Source organism: Macrosteles quadrilineatus, unplaced genomic scaffold (assembly GCF_028750875.1).
Source record: "Macrosteles quadrilineatus isolate MER2022 unplaced genomic scaffold, UCM_ALF_1.0 Scaffold_3__2_contigs__length_128488019, whole genome shotgun sequence".
Lineage (NCBI taxonomy): Eukaryota > Metazoa > Arthropoda > Insecta > Hemiptera > Cicadellidae > Macrosteles > Macrosteles quadrilineatus.
Window position 1 is genome coordinate 65,495,310 of NW_026542596.1, and position 19,285 is coordinate 65,514,594.

The following is a 19,285-nucleotide window of genomic DNA, read 5'->3' on the forward strand; positions in this document are numbered from 1 at the left end:
TAATCATGATCCATTACAAACATATCAAAGCTTAAGTAAGGCTCAACTCCTCCTTAAATATTAGACTAAATCATGGAATCATCATATTTTTTTAGATGTGTCCTTACCATATGCATCCTGTGATGCTTTCTTCAAGTCGGTAAACTTTTGGCCACTTGCTTCATTAGCGATTTGTAAAAGTAAGTCTTCCATCATCTGAAACTATTACATATTTAAGGGTGAAAATATAATATAGTAAATATAACGTCAATATAGACAAGCATTGTGTTTGTTTAAAAAGTCCTAGGCCCTACTCTAAGTTATATTTATTACACAAACTCACCCAGTTCACTTAATGCCTGATACTGAAGTAGATCCCGGTAATTTATTTGATTATGTAGGACATAATTACCAACTGACAAATTGGATTTTAATCGAGGAACACAGTTCAACAAACATGGATCAATTACTTTTGGTTCTACACATACTCGGTTTTGAGTGTTTTGACAGATCGTTGTTCGTTTATAATTTTCCAGCAGACAACATTTATGGTTGCGAAAAAATAATGCCATCACCATGCCATAGAGGTATGCACTTTGAACACTTGTAAAAAACTCAATACTATATCAAAACAAAGTATTATTATTCTAGACACAGAATGATTAGCTAATATTATACACTTAATCATTATACATTTGCATCGATGTGTATTGTATGTTTTATCCATGGTGTCTAACTGGATCACGGCTGGATGGTAAACGAAAAACGGTCCGCCGCTGCCGCTGCTACGCCACTCCCACCTTCATCTGCGGGGAGGCGGCACCACACCATTGAGGTAGCATGTAGCATTGTGACCACCGACAATTACACTTTTTATCCGCTATGTTGACAACATGTTTTAAATTATTTTAGCAGCACACACATTTAAACAGAAAATTATCTTTAGCTGATACATGCCACTACAGGCCTCTCCGCTATGCCTTAAATATCATATCATAGCCCCCTTAAAACAAAGCCATGGCTTTGGTGTGTGGTATCGTTAACATGCCTATTGCCATAGTAATGCAGGAGTAACAAACTTGTACACATAAACATTTCGTATATACGCTCCAACATAAATTAGTGCAACAACTGTTTCAGTATACCGGGTCTGCAGCGTTGCCACTTTTGTGGCCTGGAGGAAGTTTTTTGCAATTGACTAAGGAAATAAAAGTTGTTTTGTTTTTCTTGTCTGTGCTTTTGCTTATGGGTCCCTTGCGGATAAGCTCAAGAGACAGTTCTAAATTGTGTTTCTGTTCTTTAGAGTGCGTTTCTGTATAATTTTATTTCTTAAAACTACGCTTAATGAAGGCGCGCATAATATACAAAATTTGGTAATTTGGTATCGGTATCATTTATTTAATGTACTTAACATTGTTATTTTGAGCAAGGGCATACCTTTTTTACTTTCTCCCACTATACATGGCATATGGAGAAGTAATTTTTTTCGTCAAAATTTCCTAGTTTAAGTTTTGGGTTAATATATCCTGTTTGGACGATGGCCCCGGTTTGGACGTATAAATTGTTTTCGAAGTGAAGTGTGTGTGATTGTGGACGTGTACAGACCTGACATACAGGGTACACCTTTGGTCCAATTTCCATGAAATTTTGTATAAGTATTAACCCAAGATTTCTCCAGGGTATTTTTCTTTTTTAAAGCTTTGATTTTTAATAGCAATTTGCCCATAAAAACCCATAAAATAAAGGTAAAAATTGGATTTCTACAAAAACGACTCAAACTACTTTGAATAAAATTTTGTATTTTATCATCATTGTAGCCCTACACAAAATGGTACAATCTCCAATACTGTAAACAATACGGTTCAAAAGTTATTACAACTTTTGTTATGTTACCCAAAAAATATCATAGTTACCCCCACTCCTTGTTCATAATAAGTGGTGTTGACAAGCTAGTGAGAGAAATGATGTGTCAGATTGCTGTATTTGTTTTAGTCTTTATTCTTGCTGAGTATTAATTTATATTGAATATGCATTGAGAGTCTTAACAATACAAATGTATTTATAAATTATTAAGATAAGCTTTTTGTGAAATTTTGACTTTTGAAACAATTTTGAAATTTTGAATTTTGACCAGATTTGGCAAATGCCAGTTTCGTTTGACATTTTTTGTACCTTTTCGTTTGACTTCATATTTTAAAGTAAGTTGGCTTATTATACTTCATTATCAAAAACCAGTGAAATGCAAAGTTGGATTCTTAAAAGTCTGATTTGATTGTTTAAAGTTATCTATTATCTATTTTTGTATTTATCTTTATTTTGATAGACGATAGACATCAAAACAACTAGATAGACAAGGCCCAACTCAAGAACCCAAATTAAGAATCTTGTCTCAAAGGTCTTTATAAGAAAAGAGGTAGCCCTTTTGAAATGAACATTATCTTACTCGTGAACTATTAACTGTCAATTAAAGGACTTTTAGTCAAGGTAGTTACAGAAAAATATACAATTCAACAACGATAATACTCAATCTAAAACTGCTTTTAATCTCCCACCTGAATGAAGGTGACTACTACTCATCAAATACCTTGATTTCCACAGAATTATTCCGGGTAATTGCAATCCGGTCGTTGTCTATACCAATGATGATTGGCCAGTCAGTACATGTTCAACCAAAGACCTCCAACACCTCAAAGAGTCAAAGTCCTCTAACAAGTCACTGATGGCCTTCTGGGAACTTCTCAATGCCAAGGAGTCCGTCTAAGACACCACAACACAAGACTGTGGTTTATAACGATCAAAGGCGCTAAGTGCCTTACCTCGCCATTAAATGTCCAGCTGATTAGGTTAATTATCAGCTGTTGAAAGGGAGGCGACGTCTTGGTAAGAGCCTTAGCGGACTGAGTGGACCCTCTTTTGATATTGGCAGGGAAACTCCTTTCACAAATGTAACATAGATTGTAGAGAATTTCCCGGTAGAATAAAATGTCAGTCATTGTGTAAATACTGGGACCGTGGTATCTTCTGTTTCTCTATTAGTTCTGTAGGTAAGTGTTTCAAACTTGATAAATGCATGCACATGCAAACAGGGGAGATATTTCAAGATATTTTGAAACAATTATAAATAGGTTACCTTATTATTATGAAAAAAGTTCGAATAGTGTTTCATATTCTTCCATTATTAAATCCTTACGGTATCTCTAAAAAATAATAAAATGTATCCAATTTTCAGTGAGTATATTAAATTCAGCTTTTCCGAGGCGATAAACTCTGTAAGTGTAAGGAAAAGCTCATTTTAATGTCCGTAACTCAGGATTAGGCGCTACTACACGTGTTTGTGGACGATAAAAATAAGTTAGGACCCAAGGCGGTCCCCTGTACCACTCCCCGGGAGAAAATCCTGTAAATATGGATCACTTACCTTATATCACAATTTTGTGGATTATATCACCGTTAAATGGTGATGTTGGGAATTTCAGCATGAAGAATAAACAATAAAAACAACAAGAAGATTTGTGCGCAAATTGAGCATTTTTCTATTTTATTTAGATGTTTATGACAATTCTTTTTAGATAAATAGGACTGCTGATTTAGAATATTTGAAATATTTATATTGTAAATCTATACTCTGAAGAGTTGTATACCTACCTCAATCAAGTGATCTGATTAAAACTAGCAACTTATATATAATAACTAGCATATTCAAAATCCGTTTTCATACACTGTTTTGTTTATTGTGGTTGAAAGTTAAACTAAAGATCATGATACCTTAACACTGAAATACAATACTTAAACCGTTTATTCTAACGTCATCTTACATATTGAAACAATATTTATAATGATATATAGTTTATTCCCTAAATTGATAACTTTTATTACATTCCCATTTTATACTGTTGAATCAATAATTGTAATTGTTCGTACCATTTGTGTTGTGTTTTTTTTTTTTTTGTTTTAACGATTCGTTGTGTTTTCTTTCATTTAGGCCTATAAGTTCAAGAGTTAACCCCCCCCCCCTTGATAAAAAATAAATGTTAATATAGATGTGAATCCTTTCCCTTTAGCTTACGAAAACATCTTCCATTGTTAACATACTTTTAAACCCACTATAAAATAAACGGAACATCAAAATGGATACTTCTTACCTTTCTTCGAAAGTTGGTTGTGGAACTCCAAGTTAATTGATCAAACACGTGTTCAGCATGGACCAATGTTGTATCTTAGTGTTTGACTGTTTGTGTCTCATGTTTGACTTGTCCCTGATCGCTTCTTTCAATGTAAGCTCCTTGGACTGCAGCCGCTAATTGGTCAGAGTCAAATTGGCCAGAAACCCGCAAACCCTCCACGACTTTGATCACTAAGCAAACCTCCCTCGCGACGTCTGGTCTCTGTTTGCCTTCTTACATTCAGCTTGTCTTCATCACGGCCCCAATCAGCGTTATTGGATGATTCAGAGATGACTTGCAGTCAGGACATTTTGTCATTTCCACTTTTGGTGTGCATACAGTCTTTAGATGCTATAATAACAATAACGTAGTACCTATGTTACATCACCAACTCTAGACACAAGTTTAACAGATGAGGCAGTGGTCGAATAATTGGCGGAAATAAAAATAAAAATATTTTAAATATTTTTTGGGTCTTGCGATGAACAAGATTTTTCGTTATCGCACCGCTCTGTAAGCAACCTAACCAATAAACAGAAATATTGTGGATTATTAAATCTTTTGTTACTGTAGCTTAAAAATGTCATGCATCTACGTATTGTTTTGGCTAAATGTTCAGCTGCTCAAGAGGCGTTCAATATTTTGTTTGGTTACAAAGTTGTAGGAAAGGTTGAAACACGATTATTAACGCAAAATAACTGTCAAATGATAAAATAATGTGTTTATACCTACTAAACTGAACCAATATTCTTCTGTTTTAGATAATTGAATTTAATACTCTAAGCTTTAGTGTTAAACCCGATAAAATTTCGTTGTTTCACCTAATTGTGGGTGTAAGGAATTACTCACCTTTTAGAAATAAATAAGGCATATTTTTCCTTTTCCAAAATATATCTATATCTCAATATGGGGCTCCTCATCTATATTGATTAACTTATAATAGAAAGGGTTGCATATATTTTAAAACATTACAAAAGAAAATTAGGGCGATGTTAAAGGTGGCTCGTAAAATAAAAGTAACCGAACAACACAAGGAGATATCGCGGTCGGGTGGACACCAAGTCTCTCGGACTAAGATTATGAGCAGCTCTTCATCTGGAATGAGGACACCGGAGAGTTATTCTCGTCTCAAAGAATTTAACTCCTAATTTAATTTTTGAATAAAATATGTACCAGTAAGTTTTATGAATGTTTACGCCAGTAGTCTTGCAATTAAGGAATCACAAACACTTCAGGATAGTGGTCTAAGCCTATTTTTTTAGCTCTAAAATGCAATAAGTCATATCTGTGCCGCTCTCACCGAAGTCTGAGACGATGAAATTTTATAATAGCCAACATAATTCGTAGAGGCAAGAAAATTTGGGAACTACAGTATCGTAAAGATAAGCCGATTTACGCCTCAAACAGCGTAACTCTTAAGTTATACCTCAAAATTTGACCACTAAATGTTAACCCCGTCTTGCACAATTCCAATGGATACTGAGTACCTAACTCGCAGACATACTTTAATACCTTCTTTGAAATGGCGACCATACGAATGCAGGTATTTTAAGCCAAGTATGATAAGAGATGAGTGTAGGATGAGTGGCGTGATCTTGTTGAGCGGAGCGAGCGAAGCTCTTTGGGATCAACTTCAATGCAACAAATAGAGAAACATCACTCAATAACGGCTGAACGCATTTCAGCCAAACTTAACAAAATTACTTAGACTAATAGTGAGATGGTTTTTAAACAAACAAATTTCAATTAGATAATGCTAATGCAATTTAAAACGAACTTAAAATTTCCAATTTTTAACATTAGGCTTATGGGACTAAAATAGCCATGACAGGTTTTTTTGTTTACAAGAAAAATGTAAACAAGATAATCATAAGGTGTTTCTGAACTTTCTAGACTTTTCTTCTAAACGTTTTTAAACTATTCCTATGATCCTAATAAACAAGAAAATACCGTTAAAACATTTTTTAAGGCGCGGAATTCACTGCAAATCGAGAAAATATACGGAACTACTTTCTCAATGCGCGGAGCATAAACAAGGAGCGGAGGGATACGTTTCTTGGGAACCTATATGTGTTGCCAGCTGATTAGAAACAGCCAATGTTAGAAATCAGGATTTAATAAGCGATATATCGAACCACATCGAAATCGATATTTAATCCGATGATACCGAATATCTCACAGGTTATATTATGTTGAATTACATAAAACACAGTTTGAACACTGATCTAATTTAGGCATGTGGGGAAGGTAGGTCGGGGTTTATGAGTATTCGTGACTACATTAAGTGTTTTGAAGTAAGGTTAGATTAGGAAGGTAAAGTGTAGGTTATAAGTAGGTGATCGGGTTGTTTATTTGTGTTGCACCATATAATTTGTATCTTTTGGAATGGTTGGTTAAACGGGGAAACGATTTCAAAAATGCTTGCATATGGTCTTAACAAACCATCTACAGTATTCTAGCATTGACTTTTTTTATAAAGTCAATGATTCTAGCAAATTACTACATAAAAACCAAATGAAAAGAACATTTGGATTTGGACCTCTTGACCATAGCAAAACTAACATATAATTTATGAAATGTGAAAAGTTGCATATCATTAAATACTATTCTGTAATATTAATAATTGTTAGGCAAATCCCCATTTTAATGGCTCGGCTGAAAATGGAATCTGCATTTTGTGAAACAGTAACTTGGTAACAATTCAGTAATTTCAAATGTTGATAACAGTAGCCTATCCTATATAAATACTGTTATTTGATTGCCAAGCCACGGACTATACATCCGTCCAGTGACAACCGTAATAAGTAAGCCTGGGCTTATAGAAGTGCACTTTTAACCACGGTATGGATAATTGTCTAGGCCTGTCCAGAAGTAGGCTACTAATTTCTAATTATATTATCTACATTGTATATTTAAGGCACCCCTACTTGTTATTATTCTGTTTTCACTTAAATCAGCTGAATGCGATGTTTACCTATTACTTATGTTTAGGCCTACATTTCAGCCATCTTATTTTATTGTTCAATAAAAGTAAGTCTTTTTGCAGTTTTTACCTTTTTACATATTGAAATACATGACTGATAATTCAGTTCATTTTATTCTTTTAAAGGTGTTTTACATTTGAGTCTTACATTAAAATAGCCCTACATTTTTTCGTATGCCGTATGCCTATGTTTTATCTTTGACTATCAATACAACTAGACATTCCATCCCCATGTTAAATTTGTAGCTGCAGCTTTTTCATCAAAATCTGTATCGAATGGCCAATGGTATTATTAAGGCCAGTATTAAAATGCCGTCGCTAAATCGTCCTAATAATAGCAGAAGACCAACATACCAGTTACATTACAATCATATCCTCCATCAAGAATACTTGGTATTAGTAATCATAAATTATTTCCTTACCAATTGTAAGGGTGAAAAATGAAGTCCAATGTTTTTGTTGTAGGCTACAGTTGAATTTGAATGTTAAATTTCCTTTCTCTTTTTTATACTTTAATGCCCTTTTTGGGTGTTAATATCAGATTCCAACTACTGTAATATTTTCCTGGTAAAACTACCATAATGCACTTCTGGAAGAGGTAAATTTGAATTATTATAATTTTAATCAATAAAACCAGCATTAGTAAATAAATCTATTGACTTTTTTACATTTAGTTAACAAACATCAAATCACGTTTTTTCCGCTCAACTGGCTTTCACCTCTCTGAAAGCAACCCTAGTAGTCTTGTTAGTGACTATGGTCGATTCCTTAGACACTGCTGTTAATTAGCCCATACAGTTAATGGCAACTAAGGGACCTACAGTTTATTGTGAAATCCGAACCACATTTTTGCCTTGGTATTAACGATTTGGTCTAATCACCAGGATAGTACTGCGGATGGTCGTAGAACTCACTAGTACGGACGTTAATCCACATCAGTGAGTATCGCATCCACAGTGCATGCATATAAATATCCACAACTCGTTACCTCCTAGTAGCTGAATTACAGGACGACAAATCCATAACCATCTTATAGACGGAGAAATTCAAAAGTAAAATATTGCCTTATAGCAAATCCACTCGTAGGAATCGCTTTCCCTAAAGGTTATTGGTTCTTAAGATGCAGATGGGTCGAGAATAAATTGGCCGGACGATGACGATATGCCGGACATATATTTGCCGTATCAGCGTCCCCTTATCTTCGTCCCCGGCCTCGCTTAGCCTCTTACTGCCTCTTTTATCCTAATATCTCATCTCGAACGTAATCGTATTGCCTTGCTAGGTTGTATTGGATATTACAATTCGAATGTGTATCTTTTGGGCATTTTTCGTTTTTCTACGATATCCCTTAAAAGCCAAACTAGAAGCATGTCATTAGAGTAGTACGTAAATGAAATTTTAGCTTGCATAAATACATAGTTTATACGTTAATTGGTATGTACACCAGTTTGAATTATGCTGAATTGATAATTAATTGATACTTTATTCTAAAATAGTGACCACACACAAATACATTTATAAACTCATTTGTTAAACGTAGGTATTACTTTCTTTAATACTTTCTTATGAAATGGTGACCATACTATTCTAGGTTTTGCAAAGTAATGGAGATGAGTGTAGGATGAGTGGCGCGATATTTTGTAGTCTAGTTAGTGACTAAGGCAGCCAATGGCAACTAATAAGGGACCTACAGTTTATAGTGGAATCCGAACAACGTCATTTGATTGGTAATTAACGAATTGGTCTAATTATCAGGTAGTACTGCGGATAGTCGTAGTACTCATTAGTGCGGACGTTAATCCACACCAAGGAGTATCACATCCACAGTACAGTGCATGCCTATAAATATCCACAATTCGTGACCTCCTAGTAGCTGGATTACAGGACGACGCCAAATTAGAGTTTGGCATTGGGAAAAGATTGGAAAATCTTTCATCAGGCTGTAAAACTCAATGCATGTTAATTTTTCATTGTATTTTTTTTTTTTTGGCTTTTAGAGGCTTAAGGCTAAATTTTAAATGATTTACCATTTTTTTATGAGGTTGGCGGCCTCTTGTAACCTTGCATTTGCTCGTCCACATAGACTATAGATCTGTGCGTGGAACGTATCCAGCAAAGAAAGGGGTGAGCCGGTACAGAACTAAGGTGAACTGTGGCCTATTGATAAAACGTTTGCAGCATTGACCAGGATTCGAACCCACGACATCGCTGCCTTGGACACGAAGCCCGTGATGCAACCAACAAATCGGTGGTTCAGTTATTATAACATTTTAATTATAACTCTAAAAGAGCTGTAGCAAACGGTTTTGTATCACACTGTTTCACAATAAAATAAAAATGTATGAAAATATTATTTTCATTATCTATCTGTTTCATTCTCATCTGCCATGAAAAGAAGAATAAGTTAAGGGATTTGCACTATTTTTTTATTTTTTATTATATCTTAAAGTCAAAGCTCAAGTCATTCTTAAGGAACTGTATTCTAACAATGACAAAGAAGAGCCAAATGATCTTTAGTATCTATTTAACTTTAATCAATTTATTACTTATTCTAGTACAGTGACTTTGCAGTGAAACATACTTAGGAAGATAAACACAAATACCTACCTTGACACATGTTTGCCTTCAATAGTAGCCCAGCTTCTTATTAGCTGAGACCGAGGAATCTTTGATGTGATATGTGGCTGGAGAGGGAGTAAGTAAACTGACATTGGACATCCTACAAACTCCTTGTTTGTACATCAGACCAAACCAGTGTTGGACTTACAACTAACACAAATGAACAACACTGCAAATATAATCTGTTTCACGTTAACTGTGGGGAAAGTTACTTCAATTACCTTGGAGTAATTATAATATAATAAATACTGTACTGTATAAAACACATTAGGTTTCGACAGCCTTGTGACGCTTTTGTTCCTGGGTTGAAGGCTATTTTATTCACATCACTTTTGTTCCGGGGGTCAGCAGGTAGATTTCGGAGCCGAAACATCGCTTTTGTTCCGTGGACATCTCTCTTGTTCCGCAAAAGAGGGAGCGAGAGGGGGCTGTACTCTTTCTCCCCCAAATCCTCTCTTTCGCTCTCAGCCTAATTCTTTCTTTTATAGGATAGGTTAGGTTAGGATAGGTAAGGTTAGGTTATTATTTAAATTATTGATATTTTTGTTAAGGGAAAATGATAATTTAACGAGTTTTAAAGCCCGCATGAAAGAAAGAATTTGGGGAAGGACGAAAGAGAGGATTTGTGGGAGGGAGAGTACAGCCCACTCTCTCGCGGAACAAGATAGATGTCTGTGGAACAAAAGCGATGTTTCGGCCGGTCCCGAAATCTACCTACTGAACCCCGGAACAAAAGTGATGTGAAAAAATTAGCCTTCAACCGCGGAATAAAGTGATACAGCCTCAACAGGGGTGGTTTCAAGGGGAGTGCTATATCGGTGAAAGCCCCTTCCCCATATGGCCCTGAAACAATACATTTTTAACATACATTTCGTCCTAAAATCGTAATGGAGAATTTTGGACACAGTTCCAGACGTTAAAAATCGCTCATGAAAGCCACTAAACTGCTTTAAAAATACGAAATCTTGCCGAGGAGGACCCCTGAACCCCCCTTCCCTCTTGGGGAGTTAAACACTCCTCAGTACCCCTTCTCGACAAGGTCCTAAAACCGTCACTGGGGTTTGTGATACAGCAAGGCACAAGGCAAACGAAATTAGTAACGTTACTCCATTGACTTAAAAAAATAATATAAACTCTTTCACGTTTTCAGTGTCTTTCGCCTTTTTCAGTGTACGAAATGCTGATGACGTTTGATGTGCTCATGCTGACTTACATAATTGCAGGGTAGATAATAAAGTGTGTGTTTTGCCTTTTGGTTATAAGTTAATACTATAGGAATTATAAGCAAATAGTTCACAAATATATGGATTTTTAGAGTATTTAGTTTAGTTTAGTAAAATATACTACAAATTCAAACACCTACTCAATCGGCACATAATATTTATGTTTAGTCTATTTTAGTAACTTTTATTATTACTTTTAATATATGATAATTAAAATAGTCAGAAATTGACAAAGGTCTAGAAGTTTGCTATACGGCTTAATCTTACAAATCCCTAAATATTCTCATAACAAATACTTAATAATCATATTCAAGTTGAAGAATATGTCAACACATAAAATAAAATGAAATAGTAACTTTAATAATAAATTTTAATAGCACAGATATCACCCTAACACATATCATGTTAATAATCTAAACATTTAAAACGCATTGATAAGTTATTCGCTAAAACACATTCTCGTGCAATTCGATTTATAAATCTCCACGACAAGTCTTACTCGGTGCTGTAAACATAGATAAACACTAATTGAGAAACAGTCCTCCGCTGTAAGTAAGCTGGAGATCGTCCCATGATTCATGTTATTGACTAAGCAAGATTTGTCTGAGTCTTACAGGCTGGAGGTAATTATTACACCGAGGGAAGACGTTTTGGGCTCCGTAACTCAGGATTTTGCGGCTACACGTGTAGGGGGCAGATAAAAATAAGATGGGCCCCAACCCTCTTCCTTGGGGTACTCCAACAAAGTTGTATACATTTAGACGCTAATCAGTGCCATAGAGTTATGCCATAGAGAATGCTGTTTGACTGATTGTTTTGTTTGGCTAAAATAATAAAATAGTGATCACTATTTTTGTTGTTTCAGTCAAACATGTTTCTCTAGTTTGTGCTAGGATTGTATTCAACCACCTTCCTGTTCTTAGAAGGGGTAGCTGATTTTTATCCCCCTGGAATTTTAGCCCCTGGGCAAACGTGACGTCACAAACCAGGGGGTAAAATTTCGGTAGCGAACTTTTCAGTTTCGCGACATCAGTTCGATGGATTAAACGCGAAATTAAACGTATATTTTCACTGTTGTGAATTTAATCAGAACACATAAAATAATAAAAACATAGAGTGTACGGGCCGGAATTTTACCCCCGGAATTTTAACCCCGGACTTTTACCCCCTTCATGAGGTCAGCTCAAAATGTACGGCCCGGATTTTTACCCACGACATTTTACTCCCTGGCCAGATATATAAATTGTCGATAATGGTTAATTCTCTTCATTCAGTTTTAATTTAATAGTAAACGCTTTATTGTTAAGTAGCCTATCTTAATTTGTTTGTAACATCAACTAATCGAACAGGTTTTTAATTTTAATTTTGGGTTTCGAGTATCAGGATTCGATCATTGAAGCCAACTGTTGGCTGTTGGTTAGTATGATCAAGATTAAACAGCGAATTATGTTTACTTAGTTGAGATTACAAAACAAATAAATAAAGATAGGCTACTTAATAATAAAATGATTACAATTAAACAAAAATAGAAAAGAAAATCAATCATTCTTAGTAATTTCTATATCCAGCCAGGGGGTAAAAATTCGCGGGGTAAAATTCTGGTTTTTATTACTAATCTAATTAATCACGCTCTGGCTATTTTCATTAGACTTCCAAATCGGCGGGGGTAAAATTCTACCTGCGAACAAACTTTGCAGGGCTCGGGTTACTACGCCATAGTGACGTCAGCTTTGCCCAGGGGGTAAAATTCCAGGGGGATAAAATTCCGGCTACCCTCTACATGGTATTACACATTACTTCATGCTTAGCCGAGAGGGTCGCGGCATTATAACAGGGAAAATCTATTTGTATTGACGGGATTTGAGCTAGGGGATCTTTCAGCATAGAAAACAACAACAGGTTTTATGTTTTTGTGAACAAACCACAGATTCTATAACAGAAACGAAATATCGCCACTGTCCCGAATATCTACGCTAATAGCCGTAACTGCTAGTTTGTATATTTTTAGACATTTCCATTTATATGTTAACTAGCTGTACCCGCGGGCTTTTCCCCGTTTAACTTCATAAGCATTCGCATGGCTCAATCACGTCCTGGTTGAAGTTCGTTCGCTACGCTCACTCACCATTTGGTTTCAAATTAGCTGTTGTCATAAATAAAAAAAATAATAGTGCTGCACCCTGTTGGTAATCCTTGTAACTTTAATGCTATTGAACTTCATAGAACAGAACCAACTTGTTTAATTGAAACAGCTGTTAAGATTCATTAATTTCTTTTAAATATGAAAAATCATAAGGTTAACATGGGAAACTCCAGAGCCACTGGGTCGGAGCCCGAAAGCCCGATCAGAATAAAAACTACTTAGTTTTCCTATTTAATGCCCAAAGAATCGGTGTACTGAATGTCAGCCTCCTAAGTATGGGAAGTGGGAGAATTAGCGATGGGTGAGTGAGTCAGTCAGTCACCAGTCAGTGAGGGCTTTGCCTTTTATATATTTAGATAAAAACATGGTTACTTTCATGCCAGTGACGTAATTTTTTATAATTACGATCCATAAAATTCTCTTTCTAAATTAGAATTCCTAATATTCGTGTTACCAGCCGAACAAATATACTGCACAGTTGGTCTTTACGTTAAGCCCCCGATAAAAAAAATACATCACATCTTTCACCTTAATTCGTCTACAATTGAATAAGGCAGAAGCCGAATTGGCATTGGCCACTTTTGCTCAGTAAATTAAATAAATGAACGGTGGCGTCACAAAAGATAATAATCATTAGAGTTGTTTTAACGAACTTTGAGTCCGGAGGGGGAAAGATAATTCTTCGTCGGCTGCGCATTAATCTGCGATCTCTGCATTCAGCTGAAGGGCTTTATGTATTTACCTGTGTTCATTAACAAGTGTTTAAGACAACGAAGATTACAGGCTCAACGAACAATTAATTAGTTCTGATCTTTCAGATTTTCTTCGGGAAAACGTTGAGTTGAGCCGCGTTTAAAAATATCCCAGAGGTAGAAAAAAGTTAAACATTCTTATTTTTTTTATTTTTTCCTTTTTGATTCGTATCATAAATTAATAATCTGGTTGTGAGCCAAAGCAAATTTGCTGGTCTTCTTCACCAGAAACGACACTTTTGATCAGTGTTTGTATAGGCTACATTTGATTTTTACATAACTAATTTTGTATAATATGAGTAGACTTTTAAGTTATTGTTTAAAAGCTGAAGCTTATTTTGATGCGTGTTTCATCTGATTAAATAATCATGTGATGACCAAATGGTTCTCACTTACTTTAAAGTACTTTGCAGTGTGGATCTCGTTCTTTGTTTATAATGGAAAGCAGAAGTTCACAAACACTGATGAACATTTTATTCCGTCGTTTCATAGTTCAAAACTACACATTCCTCGAAACAAAAATCCTTTACGGTAAAAAATGAAAAATAAATACTCCCGCCTCAACAACCCTGCAGACTAAGTGAACTTCAATTTGGCTGTTTGGTTTTTTGCTTAAATATCTTCTTAAGCAATAAATGTATTCCCCAATCAAATGACATTAAATTTAACCGTTGCTTAGGTTTGTTGCCATAGGAAAAGTCAACTGTTTTTTTTTACCAAACGATGGTATAGGATGAAATAGAAAATGCCATATTTGACCAACTTATATCCATAAAAAGGAAAACTACAACAGTTTTTATTTTCTCCATAAGAATAATGTGGAAATTAAAATTTACAGATTTTAGGAATTTTCTGTGTTACCTAATTGTACCAATATACAAAATAGTTTTTAGGCTATACACGATGATTACAAAACCAATTTTTTGAAAATAATACCCCCGCCACAGCAAACCTGCAGACTAGCGCATTCCCATATGCCTTATTTGATTTTCGCATAGTAAAAATGTAAATAACATTAGGTTTAATGAGTACCTAGGTTTGCTACTACAGGGAGGGTAGTAAAGTGTATTTATTTATTAAATATTAATAGCTTATTATAAAATGAATAAATTTGAAGGTGTGATAAAAATGTATCCATAAATAAGCAAATTACAACAGTTCACTTACTCCTTAAGAATAACATGGGAATTATTTGTCTAGAGTTTTTTTTCTCCATAACCAATACTCGTACAAATACACTCCAATAAGCTTAATTGTTTGTTTTTTATGCTCTTCAAATTAGAGATAAATTAGAAAATTGTATGTTTTGAGGGTAAAAAAATGGGAAGAAACCATTTTTACCCTTTAATTCTTCCCCCCCCCCATAAAACCTTTATCCCGTGGTCTGTTCATGCTGGTTTGCGAACTCATTCAAATTTATCCTGCCCTACATCTTCAAGCCAAACTTAATCAAAATTGGACAAATGTTAATCAAAGTTATTGCGTTCACGGACTACCGTGCCACAAACGGTAATAGCTATAGGAAATTAGAAAAAAAAAAACATAATACCCATGATCTGATCTTGCTGGTTCAAGCAAGATTTCATTCAAGTTTATCCTGACCTACACCTTCAAGCCAAATTTCATTAAAATCAAACCAAAATAACTCGGGAGTTTTCGAGTTCACGGACTCACACACATACAAATTTATGTATAGGACATACAACAATTTTAACAAATAGTGGTTTGGCCTGGACGTCAAAATGAAAAATTATGTCGGTTTTAGTTATAGATTTTACCGTACCAGCTAGGGCAATACCACTGACTATAGGACTTTAGAATCCAAATTTACGTAATTAGCTTGATTGATCTACCAACAGAATAGATTAATATCAATCACTAATTGCGGTAAACTTTTTCAATCATTCCAAATCAAAAGCATCACTTTCTGTTATATCAAATCTGTAACCAAAAACTTGAGAAGAAAATCGGATTTTGGCAGGATCACACTCAGTAAGTGGAAAAGAATCAGTTGTTGCCAGTTTTCGTTATAATCAGTTTACTAATTGCTATGAATTATCAATAAGGGTCAAGAACAAAACAAAACTGGTAAGTGTACACAACCAAGAACCTGCTTTAACGGCAAATAATACTTCTGACCTGCCTTGAGGAAGTTCATAGATACACCCATCCGAAACGTCCACACGTTTTGGACTTCCATTCCCGACTAAGGATGGTCTTAAATTTCCCAAACATTCTAGGCGATAAGTAGGTAATTATATTGCAAGATTTTTTTAGTTTTAAATTCTCATGAATGGGTTAATATGTTCACTATATTTATTTAGTATGTATATATTAAAGCGTATATATTACAATATTGATTACATGACACATATAATGCAAACCAATAATTGGAGAAACATGAAAAAAGCTCAAAATAGAATTTGGAAGAAGAAAGTGATGTGAATCAATGTGTACAACAAGGGTTGAAAGAATGTTGATAATGTGCAAAGAAGGCTATAAGTAAGAGAGATATTTCACTAGAGATACATAAAGACACACGACTGTTGGGTAAGAGGGGGGGGGGGGGGGTAGTCTTGGGGGTTGTGGCGAAGGCGCGCCCCAAATAATAATATAAAGCTAGAAAGCTATAACTCACCGCCTCCAACATTAAGATTACTAATCTTTAATCCTGGGGAACCCCTTCGTCTAAAAGTTAAGATTTACTGCTCCTTGGAATTATATTGTTACCGCTGCAGAGCGGAGTTATTATGATAGAAGACTTAGCAATCGTTATTATATGAGAGCGAGCTTATCTCCGCGGTCTGTGTATGAAGCTTTATACACTGTGGCTTTCCTTTTTTGGCGGGAGAATAAAATATGGCCCTCAGTTTCGCGCGCTTTTCATGAATCTTATTACGAGATAGGCGAGAAGAGAAGTTTATGATAAAAAGCCACCCTTAATCCATCACACCTCGGAGTTATTAATATAATATTTCATAGTTTATCTCCTAATAGTATCAACTACCCGGGAATAAATTCTAAACAAAACATTTCCCGCGTCTTTATCTCGGCAACACGAGTTTCCGCTGATTTATACGGCTATATACCACGCTGCGCTCTGCCTAGTATTTAAATCTCAGCAATTTTTCAAACTTAGAGAAAGTCTTTCTCCTCGGTTACCCGGTAATAAAGGATTGCAAGTTATGAACACTTTTATCACCTGTTACAACTCTCAGCTGGAAATGGCGGTAATATTTCGCGGGATTGTTTCACTATAGAGTCAATGCTTCATTATATCGGGAGAGGGTAAAGTAAGTATAACGCGTTGCTAAAAGTACTTTGCATAGTTGAATTTTTTAGGTACAAAATAATAATTTGTATCATTGCATATAAAATGTTCTAGATGCATAACATACTGCTTGAAAATATCTTACAATCCATTCTTCACTAGTTGATAGTAATCTTTTTTTAGCTACCACAATGGTAAAATATTTTTGCTTTAAGAGTTTCCTTCAATATAAACCATTTTTTTTTTAATTGGATATGGAACCAAAAATGTATACGATTATAAAATATTTTCAATTGCTCTAAATATTTGTGTTATATAATTACAATTCCTTAATTTTCATACTATAATTTCGCCAATCGTCTAATTCTTTACACAGCAGTGCGTAAAACAATCTTAAATGCATCAACATTCATACAAAAGTGGTAGAAACCAAATACTTTTGTAATATTTTGATTTGAAATACATTTGGCACTGTTATATTCGATACAACGTGACCTAACTTTCCACATATAAATCCCTAAACATAACCTAAATAACTCTAAAAACCAGCAGAAAGCCAATTAGAAGGTAATTTACCAATAAACCCACCTTAATGAGGTTCTAATTTATAGGTAAAGCATGAAACATTGCCTCCATAAACCTATCCAGCGAGAGGCGGCCGTTAAGTTTTTGCCCGTTATTAATCGTTGTCTTAAGACCACGGTGCGTCTTCATAGCTACGATAATCTTCAATAGACATAAATAAAGGTACCGGAGCCCCAACTAACTTAGGGAGTCTTATAAGTTCCGGAAAGGTCTTAGAGCACATTTTATTTATTGCGTAAGTCCCCAAAAATGATTGTTTACCGGTATACTGAGCCGTCTTACCCACTTTAGCAATATATCGATTCCCCAAAGCCCCTCTTAGACAGTTTTGGGGCAGGTGGACTTCTTAGGGTAGTTATAGTCCTTAGGTTATTACACGTACGTCGCTTAAGGTGGTTTGTTTTATGGTCGGGATTATTATATTAGTTCGCTTGTTCGTCGAGTGTAAGAGTCTTATAATGTTGTGTTTAGTTAAGCGTTCCTATTATTTTACTTTATTTGGAAATATCTGGAATATGAAGAGTTATATAACACGATTGTAATTAATTTCGGATGTCATAGTAATTCTTCAAACTGTTCAGCGAAATAAAATACGAGGGCCTAAAGTGACTCTTTTTGACCAGAGGTTAAGTTTTACGATCAAGGCGAAGCCGAGGTATATACATGTATAAAATAAATATACATGTATAAAATAAATATACATGTATAAAATAAATATACATGTATAAATTTATGTATATGTAACGATGTCTCGTATTTATTTTTATCTATCACCCCCGTCTTAAGCTAGGAAACCCCTCCCTCGTTTATGCAAACAATCCAATTGTTTTATGTGCCGTACATCACACCAATAAGACTAGTGATGCCTCTGAATGCACTCAAACTGTTGATAATTAAACATACTTACTCCAGTCATTTATTGAATCCGTTATTACTGAGGGAGGTTCGCCCCTCTGGTAAAGAAGTGGCTATCTCGATTTTAAAAGAGTCACAAGAAGTAAATCCAACCATCGTTGGGGATAACTTCACCTGCGTTCGTAGCATAAGTTCTTTTAAACGCTACCGATATCCATTGGGCGTTGCTAAACTACCAACGATTTTGGTAGCTGGACTGCCACAACTATTTAAGCTGTATCAGGCACCACATAATAACTGAGGGGTCTTTTGAACCCAGTTTATAAATTCAAGATCTCTAGCCATAAGATCAGTAACAATGAAGAAAATCACAATTGTTTCCGTTCCCGATTTGTACTTATCATGTAAGGAATTACATACATTCTACTGGGACCACACTACTGAGGTCTTTCACATTGTTTTCCTATACACTGAACTAATTTAATTGGTCCAAGCACCGTCTATCAAGAAAGCCGGGAACCCCAAGCCCCAGTTATAATGGGCTACTTCTACTTCATCTCAAAGAAAGCATTACACCCGGATAATGAACGTAATCCGATTTTTCCAATTAAAAAATATAAGAACATTTTTGTCAAGAAGTTATCGTAAAGCTTAACTTTTGTTTATTTCAATTTGATCTTTTCAAAGCAAATTTAAATATTGTATTTTAATG

General features: G+C 35.1%; 1 protein-coding gene across 1 annotated transcript in view; it reads right to left on the bottom strand.

The window, feature by feature from the left end:
• The window catches only part of LOC128989700 (brefeldin A-inhibited guanine nucleotide-exchange protein 3-like), a 53,438-nt gene extending 53,001 nt beyond the window's left edge, over positions 1-437 (bottom strand). Inside the window, exons 1-2 of the mRNA XM_054411701.1 lie at positions 323-437; positions 108-201 (exon numbers count right to left, since the gene is read on the bottom strand). Of these exons, the coding sequence (XP_054267676.1) occupies positions 108-195 (88 nt within the window). The 5' untranslated portion in view covers positions 196-201; positions 323-437. The remainder of the gene's footprint in view (positions 1-107; positions 202-322) is intronic.
• Between the last annotated feature and the right edge of the window lie 18,848 nt (positions 438-19,285).